Source organism: Notechis scutatus, chromosome Z, assembly GCF_049901735.1.
Source record: "Notechis scutatus isolate UNSWTSFEM ecotype Mainland chromosome Z, rNotScu1.2, whole genome shotgun sequence".
Taxonomy (NCBI): Eukaryota; Metazoa; Chordata; class Lepidosauria; order Squamata; family Elapidae; genus Notechis; species Notechis scutatus.
This window is the reverse complement of record NC_142025.1, coordinates 140,486,726-140,503,191: the sequence shown is the minus strand read 5'-3', so window position 1 is coordinate 140,503,191 and position 16,466 is coordinate 140,486,726. Positions and strand designations below refer to the sequence as shown.

Sequence of the window (16,466 nt, the reverse complement as noted above, 5' to 3'; positions counted from 1 at the left end):
TGGTTTTTCCTTCCCAACTGAAATTCACAAACCCATCCCCTGCACCCACCAGTACATCACATGGCTGAATCAACCACCCTCTCAACTGGAGGCATTCCTCCAGACATTTCTTCCCAGGTGCAGGGTAACTTGTCCTTGATTTTATGAGAAGAATGTTGTTGAGTCTAATCTACCACAACCCTATGCAATCCCCCCTCCCAAATTCCCAGGCACCAAAAATGTGGTGACTTCGAAGCTTCTAAATAAAATATGGCTGCCAAAGCTGACATTCTCTTTTTTGTCACATAAAAATATTACAATTTAGGGTCAGCCTTTGAGTGGGCTTTGTATTCTCCAATCAAAGTTTGAGGGCATGAATGAATGAATGAATGAATAAATCTTGTTTCAAGTGATTAATTGTGATTTTCCCAATGAGAATTAACTATTAAAAGGGTGCATCTCTATGTATCTGATGTAAGCCATGATGATGACATGGAGTCATCACATCAATAATATTAAAATGCATATGTCACTTCCCTCCCCATAATGCAATTCTGCATTGGATTTTAATACAGCTTTAATACAGCTTTCTTCTGAAAATTGGTAGAAAATTGCAACAATTTCTTAGTGTTTTCCTGCCAAGTGTGATCTCCAAGGGATGCAACCAAGGATCTTAGGTGCCCATCCCCATAATTTAGACCAAGTTGCATTCAAGGAATAGTTCCATCCTCACAATGGGGGTAATAATACAATAGGGATGGAATTATAAAGTGTAAGGAAAACTCACTTTTCTCTAATTGAACCCTGGAGAAGATCTATGAACCTTGAGCCATTTGGCTTAGGAGATACAATTATTCACTTAGCTGTACTTCTGAGGCTCTTAGAGGAAATGCTCCATTGTCAGAGGAAATGAATTTCTTGCCATTAAATTCATTAGTCTTAATTAGGCCTGCTGGGATTTGTTTACCAAGTTAAACAAAACTTGCATCACTTACTTTTCTTTTGTTCTCCTTCTTGAGCAGTTGGATTTCATCAGCTGTAAAAGTTTTATATGTCAACGCATTGGTTGAGAGGACACATTGCACTAAACCCTGATTTGTTAAATTGTGCTTGATTAATGCAACATAATTATTTACATTAAGTAGTAAACCAGGTCTGCAAATTATTATTAGAGATGGAGTCATACACTAAGCCACTGCTTCTCAACTTTGACAACTTGATGATAAGTGGACTTTAATTCTCAGAATTCCCCAGCCAGCCTTACCAAGGTTGACAAAGACTGTGCTAAACCAATCCAAAACCAAGTAACCTACATCATGTCTTAATACAGCTGTTCCCAATTTTTTGGGCTAATAGGAACATGTAAAAACTGGTGGATGCTATGGCAGGTGCAAGACATCAGGAGCCAGGATAATGCTCAAAAGTACTGTGGGTTTATTTCGTGCTACCTATATACAAGAATCTGAACACAAGGCAAATTGGTAGCAAATAAGAGTCAATGGACTTCAAAGTGGCTAGATTTAGGTCTCTTAATGACATAGAGCAAGGGTCCCCAACCTCAGGCCACTTGTTTGTTGTTTTATTTGCAACTGGGTTGCGCAAGCACTGGGCCGGCATATATACTGTGTGCAACTCAACTTGCATGAGTGGCGGCTTGGCACACCTGTACATGTGCACACAGTTCAACTGTTTAGAGAAACTAATGATGCATTTGACCCCACCCTCCAGCTCAACCTAGTCATCTACTACATCCTGTTACAAAATGGTCAAGATTTATGTCAGGCTCCAGAAACTAAGAAAGACACATTCTAAACAGATTTCTTCCTTTATTCTTCCTTGCCTATAGGCAGAAATCTTGACAAATTAAAGCAGACTACCTGCAACATTAAAGTTACACCCTGGGAACTATTGAGGAGTTGTCTTAACTCTCTTTCTCCTACACTATCTAAACTGTGTTGTCCCTTGCTTTTCTGGAATGCATACCCTTCCTCTTGGAAATCTAGACAACATTCCATCACACTACCATAGTTGATCTGCAATCATCCAGATGACTTCAAGATAACAGCAGGGTTGCCATTGAGAGGCCTTTTGGAATTTTGCATTCTAGATCTAATAACTCTTCCTTAGCATCCCTGTTAACTCCAAATCTAGACTCAGCCATGTCTGGAGGAAGGGCAAAGAAAACCAAATTGCCAAAATGAAGCAAAGTGAAGAAGAGCAAGCTGTAAACTGAGTTCATGCTTCTCATTGACCTTTAGTGCGTATTTGATCTGGCATTTTCAGTTGAACTTATTTTTTTTGTTGCTAAATGAGACATTTGATAAGTGAGTTTTGCCCCATTTTACAACCTCTCCATATTTAAAATATAAAAGCAAGCCAGATCTTCCCCTCAATGTGACTATACCTAACATGCATTGCATCTGTATGTCCTGGTTATAGTACACCCAGATCTTTATTTTTGGCCATAAATAAAATCTGTTTCTTTTTGCATGCCTCGTCTCGAGTCTCATTGTTTTTGGCATTTTAAGTGATTTGGGGAAACTGTTGATGTGTGAGCACTGCATACCAGAACAACCAGACACAAGAATAGTTTTTCCCCAAATGCCATCACTCTGCTAAACAAACAATTCCCTTAACATTGTCAAACAATCTATTAAGTCTGTATTACTATTACTATTACTATTCATCTTCTCATCCTTCCTTTCACCCATCTCCTCCCACTTACGACTGCATGAATGTAACTCAGTTGCTTGTATCCTTATGATTTTTTAAATTGACTGTTTATGAGTATACTTTGATTTGATCACTTATTATTATGTTTCCTAGTATGATTTGATTGCTTATTTGTACCCTTTGACTACTATTAAATGTTATACCTATAATTCTTGACAAATGTATTTTTTTTCTTTTTATGTACACTGAGAGCATTTGCACCAAAACAAATTCCTTGTGTGTCCAATCACACTTGGCCAATAAGCAATTCTATTCTATTCTATTTGTTAAGTGAGTCACTGCAATTAATAAGTTAGTAATCAGTTCTAAGTGAATCTGGCTTCCTATTGACTTTGCTTGTCAGATGTTCACAGAAGTTGATCACATAACCCCAGGACATGGCAAGCACAGGGGTGGGATTCTACCTGTTTGGACCAGTTCTATAGAACCTGTTGTTATGGTTCTGCGCAGTTCAGAGAACCAGCAAATCATGCTCCTGGCTGGCCCCGCCCCTCTCCGCCCACCCCTCTCCTCCCAGTCAGTCCTTATCGTGCATGCCTGACCTCACTGACTGCTTTCTTCCCTGCCCAGTCACTCCTTAAAGTATTTCTTTCCCCTCCCCTTCCTGATGATCAGCTGTTTCTATGATCAGCGGTGCCAGGATTTCCCTCGCTTACTTACTGCTTTACCCAGGAGGTTTCCCCGAGGCTCAGGAAGGCCCAAAAAATGGAGGGGGGGGGTGCTGCCAAAAAAAAAGCCATGCCCACCTAGCCATGCCCACCCAGCCATGTGCACAGAACTGGTTGTTACAAAATTTGAATCCCAGCCCTGGGCAACCATCACAAATATGAACCAATTGTTAAGCATCCAAATTTTGATCATGTGATCACGGGGAAGCTGCAACAGTTGTAAGCGTGAAAAATGATTATAAGTCATTTTTTTTCAATGCCGTTGTAATTTTAAAAAGTCACTAAATGAACTGTTTTATGTCAAGGATTACCTGTACAGCTTGGTCTTTTTCCTACTCATGAATCCAAACTGGAAGCTTGCCTACTTTTTTTTTTTGCTTGGAGAATTTTTGGAAGGAAAAAATATATAATGATTTCCTGGAATTGCTCAGAAGGGGGTAATTCCCTTGTGTTCCTGATTCTGTGACTTTAAAAGGTTGCAAAATACGCCCCCACCCTCACCTCCATTCAGGCAAAGGAATATGAGTCAGTTGCAAGTAAGTATTGTAGATTAGCTTTAAGGAATTATGGAAGGCAAACGTGTTGGAGTGGTTAGGTTTACAAATTTTGGCACTGCCAGAAAAAGCAAAACTCATAATTAATGTGAATGGCGGAGATGTTCCCATCTCCACCAACCTACAGAAAGATGAAAAAAGATATAAATATTTGACCTTCTATCTCTGCAGGATGTTTTTGTCAAAACTTATTTCAGCTTTGAAATATTAATCCCCAGTTTTCAACAATATTTGTAGAGCTGTTATATATAACAACAAGGTAAAAATGAATGAACATAGCTTCAGAGATTTTTGAACCTGGTGTTCAGTGATTTGCCATTAATTCCTTTATGATTGATGGGGCTCAAAATTCTTTGTTTTCTGTACAACTGCAGCAGGACAATTGTCAACTCTGGTCTGAATCAGATAGTGGATTGATCAAAGCACCTTTCAGAGGTAGCTTTGGAAGTCAATGATCCATAAAAATCTGCTCCTCAAAAGGTTGCACAGCCCTCTGTACATAATAACATTTTGAGAAGCTGTGTAACAGTGATTGCCAAGAAAAGATAATTCGGTATAGAAATATAAAAGGAGTTGCTGAACTTAACAAAAATATTTCCATGTTAATTAGAATCTTGAAATTAAATTGATTGGCAGTCAATTCAGCCAGACAATTCAGGAGGAATGAATGTGAGAAGAACAGTTTTTATGGAAAGTGTATAAGTGTTCCCAAGGAAGTATGATATTTAATTGAAAAGAAATGTTAAAGATATTCGATTGGAAGTTATGTATTATATTGAATAATCTTAAAGGTATACATTGAAGCTTAAATAAGAGTTGAATGCATAAAATTAAAAGATATAAAGGCATCATACTCCAATTAGTAACTACATGAGAAAATTTGTTTAATGAGAAAAAATAATATGAAATTGAAACAGGACAGACAAAAGTATAAATATAATGATTTGAATTGAGATGAGATAATCAAAATAAAGTTGAGAAAATTAAAAGAGGGGAAAAACTATGTAGAAAATGTAAAACAGTAATAAGACATGGAATAGAACACAAGAATGAGCGTGAAATTGAATTTGTGTCTGTATGAAGAAGTGTAACCTGCGACCATACTATTTTCAAAAACAAAAGATGTTTTATTTGTATTATGTTTTTTTTTGTGAAAACCCAAATAAAATTTTCAAAAAAAAAAAAAAAAAGAGAGAACAGTTTTTACCACAGGGAAGTTCCTGCTGTTGGCTATAATTGTTAGAGAAGTTCTTCCATAGTATAAAACTTCCAATTCATTTTCTTTCAACCTGTATTAATCTCTGGCTGAGATGCACAAAGGCTGGTGGTTATAGAAACTAGAGATACAGAAATGGGAATGGAATTTAACATCTGGTGACAACATAAGCTGGGGAGAACTGTCAGGGAGGAGTGATTTATTAACATTTTAAAATCTAGAACATCCTTATCATCAAAGACCAAAACAACAGAATAAAAGATAGCTTTGCTTAGATATATAGATAGATCTTTACTTAGATCTCTCCCCATAATGTTTTTGGAGGCTTCACATTGTAGGTTTTGGCGTCTGATGTTAAAACATTTTTCTGTTGCATGCAACTCCTTAACGGAAAGGGAATATATTTTATTTGGATAATGTCACAGTGGATTAGACAAGGGTGGGGATGGTGTTTGTGTGCATGTCTCTGTGTGTGTGCATATTTGTGTATGTCTAGGAAGGAGAGAGATACGCTGATTCATTATTCCATTAGCTTTAATGGGTGGGGCTGTAACCCACAAAAGCAAAGGTCACAATAATTCTATTTGTCTTAAAATATCACAAGTCTCTCTCTCTCTCTCTCCCTCCCCCTTCCAGAAAAAGGATAGTAGAATATCTCCTCTAGAAACTATTAGCTTGACAAAGTAATTTTAAAATATAATAAGCCACCTATGGAGATTCTCAGTCATCCTGGTCATGGTTGTCCCAAAGGTGCTTTTTCAAGAGGCAACTGGACTTTCTGGTTCTTTTTTGAAGGTGTTTCACTTCTCATCCAAGGAGCTTCTTCAGCTCTGGCTGGCTGGTAGGGAATGGAAGGATTTATACTCCTTACAGACAGTTGGTCAGTTGCATTCTTTTTAGCGAGTTGTTAAGGCCACCTGGAGATTTATTTATGTCCTCAAGGTCACCTGCGTGGTGCTAATGGGTGTGGAGCCTTCTTGGAACTGTTGAAAGGACTGTGTTGGACCCAGATAAATGTCCAAGTGGCCTTAATAACTTGCTAAAATGAATGCAAATGACCAACTGTCTGCAAGGAGTATAAAACCTTTCATTCCCCACCATCCATCCAGAGCTGAGGAAACTCCTTGGATGAGAAGTGAAACATCTTCAAAGAAAAACCAGAAAGTTCAGTTGCCTCTTGAAAAAGCACCTTTGGGACAACAAGCCACCTAAATTCTCAGACATCCCCAAGAATAAGAGAGATAGAGAGAGAGATTCCTGAGGGCCAAATCACATTTTAGACATGGAATGCGAAAAAGCCACCAGTTCTGATAGCAGGTATTTCAAGGAAGATTACAGAAAGTAATTTAGAAGGTAAAATTGAAGATCTAGCTATTTGAACACTTCTGGAAACCCAACATTGGACAGGTATGCCTGTATAATGAGGTTATAGTATATCATGTTTACTGTATCATACTGCTTGATCCTACTGGATGGCAATTGGAAGTAGATAACCTCTTTAGGAGTTGCTGGATAACCTGGTTTCTTTTTTAATCATGGTGTCATGGATTATAGCAAAATTCTCTATGTGTTCTCAATGCTTTAAGATGGAAGATCTATCTTCAACCTCTTTCAGGAGAGCTTTGAGATGGGCAGGAAAATGGAGAATGTCACCGCAGTGACGGAATTCATCCTAATTGGACTTTCTGACCTGCCAGCCTTCCGCCTCTCCTTGTTTGTGGCCTTTCTGCTTATCTATCTAGTCACACTACTGGGTAACGGCACCATCCTTCTTGCCATAGGAACTAATTCTCAGTTGCACAACCCCATGTATTTCTTCCTCAGTAATCTTTCCTTGCTGGACATCTTCTGTCCCACAGCTACAGTGCCCAAGATGCTAGAGAACCTCTTGACAGAAAACAGTTCCATCTCCTTTGCTGGCTGTGTGTTACAACTCTACTTCTTGGTGGCCTTGGCAGGGACTGAGGTCTTCTTGTTGGCCGTCATGGCCTATGACCGCTATGTGGCCATATGCAACCCTTTGCGATACATGGTCATCATGAACAAGAAGCTTTGCCTTCAGATGACTGTCGGGACGTGGGTCACCGGCTTCCTCAACTCATTGTTGCACACTGTAATGACCTTCACGCTTCCTTACTGCCAACTAAATAAAGTCAACCAATATTATTGTGACATCCCACCCATGATGGCTTTATCATGTGCTTCCACTTATGCGGCTGAGATGGTTGTCCTTATCTTTGGGGGAATTTTCGGAGTGGGTGCCTTTCTGGTCACTCTGATCTCTTATGTTTATATCATCTCCTCCATTCTGAAGATCCGTTCTGTGGAAGGGAAGCGCAAGGCGTTCTCCACTTGTGCCTCCCATCTAATAGTGGTCTGTCTTTTCTATGGGACTACAATCTTCACTTATGTCAGGCCTTCCTCAAACCACCATCCAGACCAGGACAGGTTGGTGAGCATGCTTTATGGGGTGATAACCCCTATGCTGAACCCCTTAATCTATTCCCTTAGAAACAAGGAAGTGAAAGGAGCCTTGAAAAAGCTGATAAATCCTAAATAGCTGTAGCGCTGAGGTGATGGAAAGGATGAATCCAGCAAAATTTGCTTTATGTTCAGTGATGTGTAATTTAGTCATACTTGGAATCACTATTACATGGACACTAATGTAACCCTAATCCTGATTCAAGAAAAAGAAGCATCAAATTAATATATTTGCCATTTTGTTCTTCTTCTTTAAGGTATCCTCCCATAAATATTAAAAACATTTGAATGTTAAATGAAGAAATTAGAATAAAACAAGGCATCTTCCTCAAGGAGTGGTGCGGTGGCCTAGAGATGGAGCAATCGCCTCACAATCAGGAGGCTGTGAGTTTGATCCTAGGTAGAGGCAGATATTTCTCTCTCTGGGCACCCTAAGAATATTTCTGTTGAAAAAAAACTCTGCATTGGCAACAGGAAGGGCATCCGGCCATTAAATACTGCTAGCTCCATTCCAGACTCCACCCTGCAAGGAATTATGGGGTCATTAAAAGATGATGAAGGGATCTTCCTCAAAATCAGCAAATATTGAGAATGTTTGGTTGAGGAGTGTATTTACTGGCTAAAAGTGATTTGGCACAGAAAAAGGCAGCATCTAGGCACCTGGATCTGGTTTTATAAATGTTTTGAGGCCAGATGTGGTTAGTACTCAGATAAGAGACCACTAGGAAATCATTGGGAAAGTGAAAAAAAAAGGTCCCAAAAAGTGACCAAACACTTCTGGATGTTGGCCTAGAAAACAATAGGAACAATAGAAAAACAAAAATAGTTCATCTAGTCACCAGAAGCTGAGCTCAGAGGTGGGAGTGAAGAGAGAGAGAAAGGATCATGCTCAACTATTATTGTTGGAAGGCTGTGCAAAAATTATACAAAACATATTATAACTACAGTTAGAAGTACAGTGGAACCTCCGGTTGCAACAATAATCTGTTCCAGGATCATGGTCGCAACCCGATTTAGTTGTGACCGGAAGCACGACCGTCTGCGCATGTGCGGACAAAAAAAATGGTGCTAAAGGGGAAATCACTCTGGCAGGTAAAATTGCCGTTCTCTGTCATGTCCCCATTAACCATAACATTTGCAGTTTGTTTAGAGTATATTGCCATTAGCATGTTGGTAAATTTCTCCTCAAAATCCATCTACTTTAGTTGTAGTAACATGAATTGCCAATTTACGTTATCAAATACTTCATAATACTCATAATACATAATGCTCCATAATACTTTAATACTCCAACGTGTTCAAGATAATTCTAATATTATTTTTAATTTGCCTTTTTGGTAAAAATCCATTGATCTGGGTGTATAAAATCATTCAGGAATCTTTCTGCAATTGAAGCATGTATCTTATAGTCTGCATTTAATAGCAATATTGGTCTGTAGTTTTTAATCTGTGTACCATCTGATTCTTCTTTCGGTATTAAAGTTATATTTGCTTCCTTCCATGTATTTGGTATTTTAGCCTCTAAGAAATACTTCATTGTAAACTTCCAACTTTGATATACTTGAAGTGTCTTGTAGGCATGTATAAAGTTCTGCTGGCAGTCCATCTGGTTCTGGTGTTTTATTATTTTGTCTCTTGATCGCCTCTGTTAATTCCATCATTGTTATCTTTTTATTTAATATACCCATCACTATTTCAGGTACCTTGGGTAGTTCAACTTTCTCCAAATATTGTTTTGTCTTCTGATACTTTCTCTTGATTATATAATTCTTCATAATAGTTCTGACTTATTTTCTGTTTGCTTTCATTTTGGTAGTGTAGGGTTCCCTTTTCATCTAACAAACTATGTATTAACTTATCTTTTCCCTTTTTCAATTTATATGCTAACCATCTCCCTGGATTATTAGCTTGTTCAAAGTAATTTTCTCTCTTTTTGAAGCATTCCTGTTAATATATCTTAAAATCAGGGCTGTGCACACTTTGAAAATAATGCAAATATACTTTGGAGTTTTTGTGAGTACAGCATTTCTCAATGTATTCTTCAAAGGTCTCTTGCTTGTTTGCAGTTGTGTAATTCAAAGTTGAAAATAAAATAAAATCTAAATTTAAATTAAAGTCTCTGGGAACAGTTCTTGTATCCAGAAGACCGAGAGCAATTGCTATATCCAGAATTGATTCCAAAGTAATGCTGAGGCATCTATCCCAAATTAAGATTCGAGGAGCTGAATGTAAAAATAAAAAAAGCAAATACAGGAATAAATCAAGTTTATTATCAGCTGAGCAGGAATGAATAAAGCATCACTTAGTTGCTGGATCTGTGCTAGTCCATCCTACATAAAGGAGCTAAAGTCGGGATACTTAGTGGTTTCATTCTTCTCCCACAGCAGCAACTCTGGAAAAAAAAATTGAGAGAAAGGATTAGCTCAAAGACCCCTGAGAGCTTCTGTGGTTGGGGGTGGATTCCCTGTTCCTGATTCAACAGTTTCACCACTGAATCACCTCCCCACCACCAGGCGGAGAGATTTGGACTGGCCCAGTAACCAAAGATCTTCCATTGTTGGGGGATGGGGGAGAACTAGAACATGGATCTCTCAACTTCTAGGGCAGCACCTTTACCATTGAACCATCCCCTTGGACTGAGAGAAATGGACCGGCCCAGTCACAGGAAGCTTCCATTGTTGAGGGAGGGACTAGGACATGGATCTTCCCAGTTCTAGTTCAGCACTTTTATCACTGAACCATCTTGCCCCTTGGATTGAGAGAAATGGACTGGCCCAATCACAGGAAGCTTCCATTGTTGAAGGAGGGGAACCCTGAAACTTGGATCTGTCAACTTAATGTAGTACTTCTTAGTGTGAGAGAAATGAACTGGCCCAATCACAGGAAGTTTCCATTGTTGAAAGGGGACTAGAACTTGGGTCTCTAAGTGCAGCCCCTTTTCTGCTGAATCATCTTGCTCTTTGCCCTGAGAAAAATGGACTTGCCTAGTCCCAAGAAGCTTCCATTGTTGGGGGAGACTCTAGAACAGGGTGGGCAAACCACGGCCCGCGGACACATCCGGTCCGTTGGTCATTTTAATACGGCCCGCCTCTGAAAAAAAAATATTCCTCTCTGAAAAAAAATTGGGGTCGCCAAGAGACCCGCCACACAGCCAAAAATTGCACACACACACGGAGCTGGGCAGCCGCTTCCTGGTAGCGGGCCAAGGCCACCGCCTGGGGAACGCCCACTGCTTTCCCTCGCCAGGGCTGGGCGGTGGCGTGTTGCCCTGCGCCGCGTGGCCCCGCCTGGCAGCGTGCTTCTCAGCTGGTCTCCTCCTCCTCGCCCATACAGAACAAACAGGCAGAGAAGGAGGAGACCAGCCGGCTGGTTGGGGAAGCTTTCTGCGCGAAAGAGGCAGCTACTAATCTCCGGCTTTGCTCCGCTTCTCCAATGGTCCGGCACCACCCTGTTCTTCTTGTGCTGTGAAAGAGGCGGCTAATGATCTCTGGCTCCGCTCTGCTTCTCCAACATCCGGCCCGCCCTGTTCTGTGTCAGGCCCAGCAAGTCCGAGCAGCCGGCGCACAGAACAGGGCAGCGCCGGATGTTGGAGAAGCAGAGTGGAGCCGAGATCATTAGCCGCCTATTTCGCAGCACAAGAAGCCTCCCAACTGGCCAGCTGCTCTCCTCCTTCTCTGCCTGTTTGTTCTGTATGGCCGAGGAGGAAGAGACCAGCCGGCTGGTTGGGGAAGCTTTCTGAGCCGAAAGAGGCAGCTACTAATCTCCGGCTTTGCTCCGCTTCTCCAATGGTCCGGCACCACCCTGTTCTTCTTGTGCTGTGAAAGAGGCGGTTAATGATCTCCGGCCCGCCTGCTTCTCCAACATCCGGCGCCGCCTGTTCTGTGTCAGGCCCAGCAAGTCCGAGCAGCCGGCGCACAGAACAGGGCAGCGCCGGATGTTGGAGAAGCAGAGTGGAGCCGGAGAAGAAGCCTCCCCAACTGGCAGCACAAGAAGCCTCTCCCAACTGGCCAGGTGCTCTCCTCCTTCTCTGCCTCCTTCTCTGCCTCTCCCTCTTGCTCCTCACAGTTGCCCTGAGCTGGTGCGGTTCTTACTTGGGCAGCCAGACGCCCGCAGCAGCAACAGGCAGTTCTGCCTGGGCTCTGCTCAGGTGTCCAGCTGGGGCTGTCAGGAGTTGCTACCACCGGCGCAGCTCGCGCGGCTCCAGTCCCGTTGCCTTGGGAAGGGAAAGGCAAAACCAGGAGCCTCTGAGCCTGAACCTCCGGTGCCGCTGCTGCCGTTGCAAAGCACCGCCGCGGCTCTTCCTTTTTGCCTTTCCCTTCCCGAGGCAACGTGGGACTGGAGCCGCGTGAGCCGTGCCGGCAGTAGCAACTCCTGACTCAGGGGCCTCCGAGGGAGGGGAAGGAGGAGAAGAAGGGGGAAGGGGGGCGATTCCCAAAAATCTTGTGCTGACCCGGCCTGTCTGTCAAATTTTAAAGTGAATGCGGCCCCCCGAGCCAAAAAGTTTGCCCACCCCTGCTCTAGAACTTGGATTTTTTTTTTTTATAAAAAAAAATCCAACCCCTTCCCCACTGAACCATCTTGCACCTGAGAGTCTGAGAGAAATGGACTGGCCCAATTACAAGAAGTTTTCATTGAAGAGGGGGAACTAGAACTTGGATGTCTTAGCTTCTGGTGCAGCACCTTCACCTCTGAACCATCTTGCCTCTTTGTCTGAGAGAAATGGACTGGCCCAGTCATAAGCTTCCATTGTTGAGGGGGAGACTAGAACTTGGATTTATCCACATTTTTTTAACCTAACCCCTTCACCATTAAACCATCTTGCCCATGAGAGTCTTAAGAGAAATGGACTAGCCCAGTTACAGGAAGCTTCCATTGTTGAGGGGGGACTAGAACTTGAATTTGTCCATTTATTTGTCCAACACCTTCACCACTGAACCATCTTGCCCATCTGAGAGAAATGGACTGGCCCAGTCATAAGCTTCCATTGTTGAGGGGGGACTAGAACTTGGATATGTCCATCTTTTTGTCCAACACCTTCACCTCAGCATGAGAGAAGTGGACCAGCCTAGACACAGAAGTTTCCATTGTTGAGTGGGGAGTAGAACATGGACATCCCCACTTCTACTGCAGGACATTTTACCACTGAACTATCTTTCTTCTTAGTGTGAGTGAAATGAACTGGCCCAATCATAGGAAGCTTCCATTGTTGAAGGGGGACTAGAACTTGGATCTTTAGTGCAGTACCTTCTCTGCTGAATCATCTTGTTCTTTGCACTGAGAAATAAGCTTCCATTGTTGGGGGGGGGGGGACTAGAACTTGGATTTATCCACATTTTTTTAACCCAACCCCTTCACCACTCAACCATCTTGCCCCTGAGAGTCTTAAGAGAAATGGATTAGCCCAGTTACAGGAAGCTTCCATTGTTGAGGGGGGACTAGAACTTGGATTTGTCCATTTTGCACAAGAAGGGAAGGGTTCTTTTGGCTTCGTTTTTCAATTTCTAGAAATGGAGATTTGGAACTATGAGAAACAACAAGAAAAGACTGCAAAACTAGAAGACTGAGACAAAGAAGAAGCCATCTTTAATGAACAAGTAACTCTATGTGGGGAAGAAAAAGGAAAGGGGGAAAGAGAATGGAGAATTTAAGACTTAAAAAAACAACCAAAGAAAAGAAAAATAATTCGAAAAATAAGTATAATACTGGAAAGCAACAGAAAAGGGAATACAGAAGAGAGAAATAGAGGTAGAGAGACAAGGGGGTAAAAAGGGCAGAGAGAAGAAGAGAGGGAAGAAGGAAAGGAAAGGAAGTTACAAAGGACTGGAGCAAAATATAAAGAAACAGGACCTATTTAGAGATAATGGGTGAAAATCTAATTGAAAGGGAGATTCTGTAAAGGCACACACAGGACCTATTTAGAGATAATGGGTAAAAATCTAATTGAAAGGGGGATTCTGTAAAGGCACATGGGATTGTATTGTTATATTTGTAATAGAAATAACTTTAGAAAATTGGAAACAACATGATTAGAATGAGGGATAGAATGGTTAGTGTAACTTAGTGAAATTTATTTTTATTTATTTATTTATTTATTTATTTATTTATTTATTTATTTATTTATTTATTTATTTGTTTGGTTTGCCAATTGTTTACAAGATAATAAGTATAAGTGTATACATAGTTGTGAATACATGAAATGGGTACATATAAGAAAAATAAAAGAATAAGAGAAACAATAGGACAGGGACGGTAGGCACGATGGTAAGCGCTTTATGCACGCCCCCTACAGACCTCTTAGGAAAGGGGTGAGGTCAATAGTAGACAGTCTAAGGTTAAAGTTTTTGGGGTTTGGGGAAGAGACTATAGAGTCGGGTAGAGTATTCCAGACATTGACCACTCTATTGCTGAAGTCGTATTTCCTGCAATCAAGTTTGGTGCGGTTTACTTTGAGTTTGTATCTATTGTGTGCTCTTGTGTTGTTATGATTGAAGCTGAAGTATTCATTGACAGGTAGGACATTGCAATGTATGATTTTATATACCATGCTTAAGTCAGACCGAAGACGGCGTAATTCAAGGTTTTCTAGTTTTAGAATTTTAAGTCTGGTGGCATAAGGTATTCTACAACGAGTAGAAGAGTGGAGAACTCTTCTTGTGAAATATTTCTGGACTTTCTCAATTGTGCTAATATCAGATACGTAATGAGGGTTCCAGACTGATGAACTGTATTCGAGTATTGGTCTAGCAAATGTTTTGTATGCTCTGTTAGTAGTGTGATATTACCAGAGAAAAACTACGTAGGATTAGGTTAACAACTCTTAATGCCTTTTTGGCTATGTAGTTGCAGTGGGCTCTAGCACTTAGATCATTAGAGGTGAGTATTCCAAGGTCCTTTACAGAGCTTGGGTCATCAACAAGATCTTGACTATTCAGCTTGTATTTTATTTTCTGATTTTTTTTGCCAATATGTAAGACAGAGCATTTATTTGTTGAGATTTGAAGTTGCCATTTGTTTGACCATTCAGATACATAGTCAAGATCTTTTTGTAAGGTAGCAGTATTGTCTGTGGTATTGAACAGCTTTACATCATCAGCGAAGAGAACGCAATTGCTCTTAATATGATCACAGAGGTCGTTTATGTAGAGTATGAAGAGAGTTGTGAATAAAGTAAATGAAATAAAATAAATGAGAAAATTGAATTAGGAAGGAATGGGAACACTTTAGTCAATGTTTTATAAAATATAAGTGAAGAGGGGGGGAATTGACTATGGAAAGTTTATAATTGTTCCCATAGAAGTATGATATTTAATTGAAAAGTAACGTGAAAAATGTTAAGACTTTAATGAATATTAATATTAATGATAGAATTGAATTGGAATGGAATGTTGTTTTAATTATATACATTTATAATTCTTTCTTTCTTTTTTTTCAAGAATACTGTGTGTAGTTTAAGAATGTACCAAGCAGAATCCGAATGGAAGTTATGTATTATATTGAATGTTATAACTTTAGGGGAAAGATATAAAGGCGTCATACTCCAATCAGTAACTACAGGAGAAATCTTGTTTAATGAGAAAAGATAATAGACAATTGAAACAGGACAGACAAAAAATATAAATATAATAATTTGAATTGAGATGAAATAAATAAAATAAAATTGAGGAAATTAAAAGAGGGGAGAAGCCATGTAGAAAATGTAAAATAGTAATAAGATATGGAATAGAATATAAAAATGAGCATGAACCTGAATTTGTGTCTGTACGAAGAAATGTAACCCGGGATTATGCTGCTTTCAAAAAAGATGTTTTAATTGTCTTTTTGTGAAAACTCAAATAAAATTTACTGAAAATAAAAAAAGATAGTTTTTCATATTTGTTCTGTGGCAATCTCCTGTCTGTCCCTTTTGTAATTTATATTTTGTGTCTTTTGTCTGTTTGTTTTGCTTATTTGGTATGTCTTGTGTTTGTAAGGGTTTTCTAAATTATCTTTTGTTTCCTTTTCCTATTTGTCTAGTTTTCTTAATTACTTAGGCTTTTGTCTATAGGGATTCTTTAATACTTTTATTTGATTCCTTTTCCTATGTAAGTTTGTTATTCTGGCTGACCTGATGTTCCCCTTTGCAGTAATAAATTAGTTTCTACAGCTTCGGTACAGGCTAGGCCTCACATAGGTTGAAAGCGCGTACCAGGAACAGAGAACATCAATCAACAAACACGTCATCATGGGCAAATAACTGGAATGTAAGCGCTGATTTGCTACTTAGTACCTTTTAAACTGACCATGTAACTGTGATTGGATGTTACTATGTGTGCACTAATATTCCTACTCATGTAAACTTAATGATTGGATAGACTTCACTGCTTGTGACGTATCACTGTGTGTTTTTAATAAAAGAGCTCCCCCAAGCTTATGATCGGAGCAGCTCACCCAAGATAGAACCTGCGTTGGTGTCTTTCTTAATGCATTCGACCACCCAGTGAGAAGCCTTCCTAATGCGGAGCAAAGCCGCATCTGGTGACCCCGACGTGATCCATTAAAAGAAATGGGTGTGTTTATCTTCGACTGCTTATCTCACCCGGCCGGACGAGCCAGTTCCAACCCAGGGACGCCATTTCGTGTCACGGATCCCTCCCCAGGAATCTTCCTTAAAGAAGACATCCTCCCTTCAGGTGAGTATGGGCGGACAATTCTCTAAAGCGCAGATAGCACATTTGCAGGAATTAGGAGAATTAACGAAGAGTTCAATTCTTATTCTTAGGAATCAGGGCAAAACGCTCCCGGTTCCAACTAAGAAGGACCTTATCACCCTTTTGACTTACATTTACACACAATGCC

General features: G+C 40.3%; 1 protein-coding gene across 2 annotated transcripts; it reads left to right on the top strand.

The window, feature by feature from the left end:
* Positions 1-3,718: 3,718 nt before the first annotated feature.
* Positions 3,719-7,710, top strand: LOC148129350 (olfactory receptor 5V1-like). 2 transcript variants are annotated; one of them, XM_087947026.1, is made up of 2 exons: positions 3,719-3,735; positions 6,786-7,710. In XM_087947026.1, exons 1-2 carry the CDS (start codon positions 3,719-3,721, stop codon positions 7,708-7,710), a joined length of 942 nt encoding a protein of 313 aa, XP_087803152.1. The 2 variants fall into 2 exon arrangements, with proteins under 2 accessions (XP_087803152.1, XP_087803153.1); XM_087947027.1 differs by lacking the exon at positions 3,719-3,735 and having other exon boundaries at positions 6,778-7,710.
* The last annotated feature ends 8,756 nt before the right edge of the window (positions 7,711-16,466 follow it).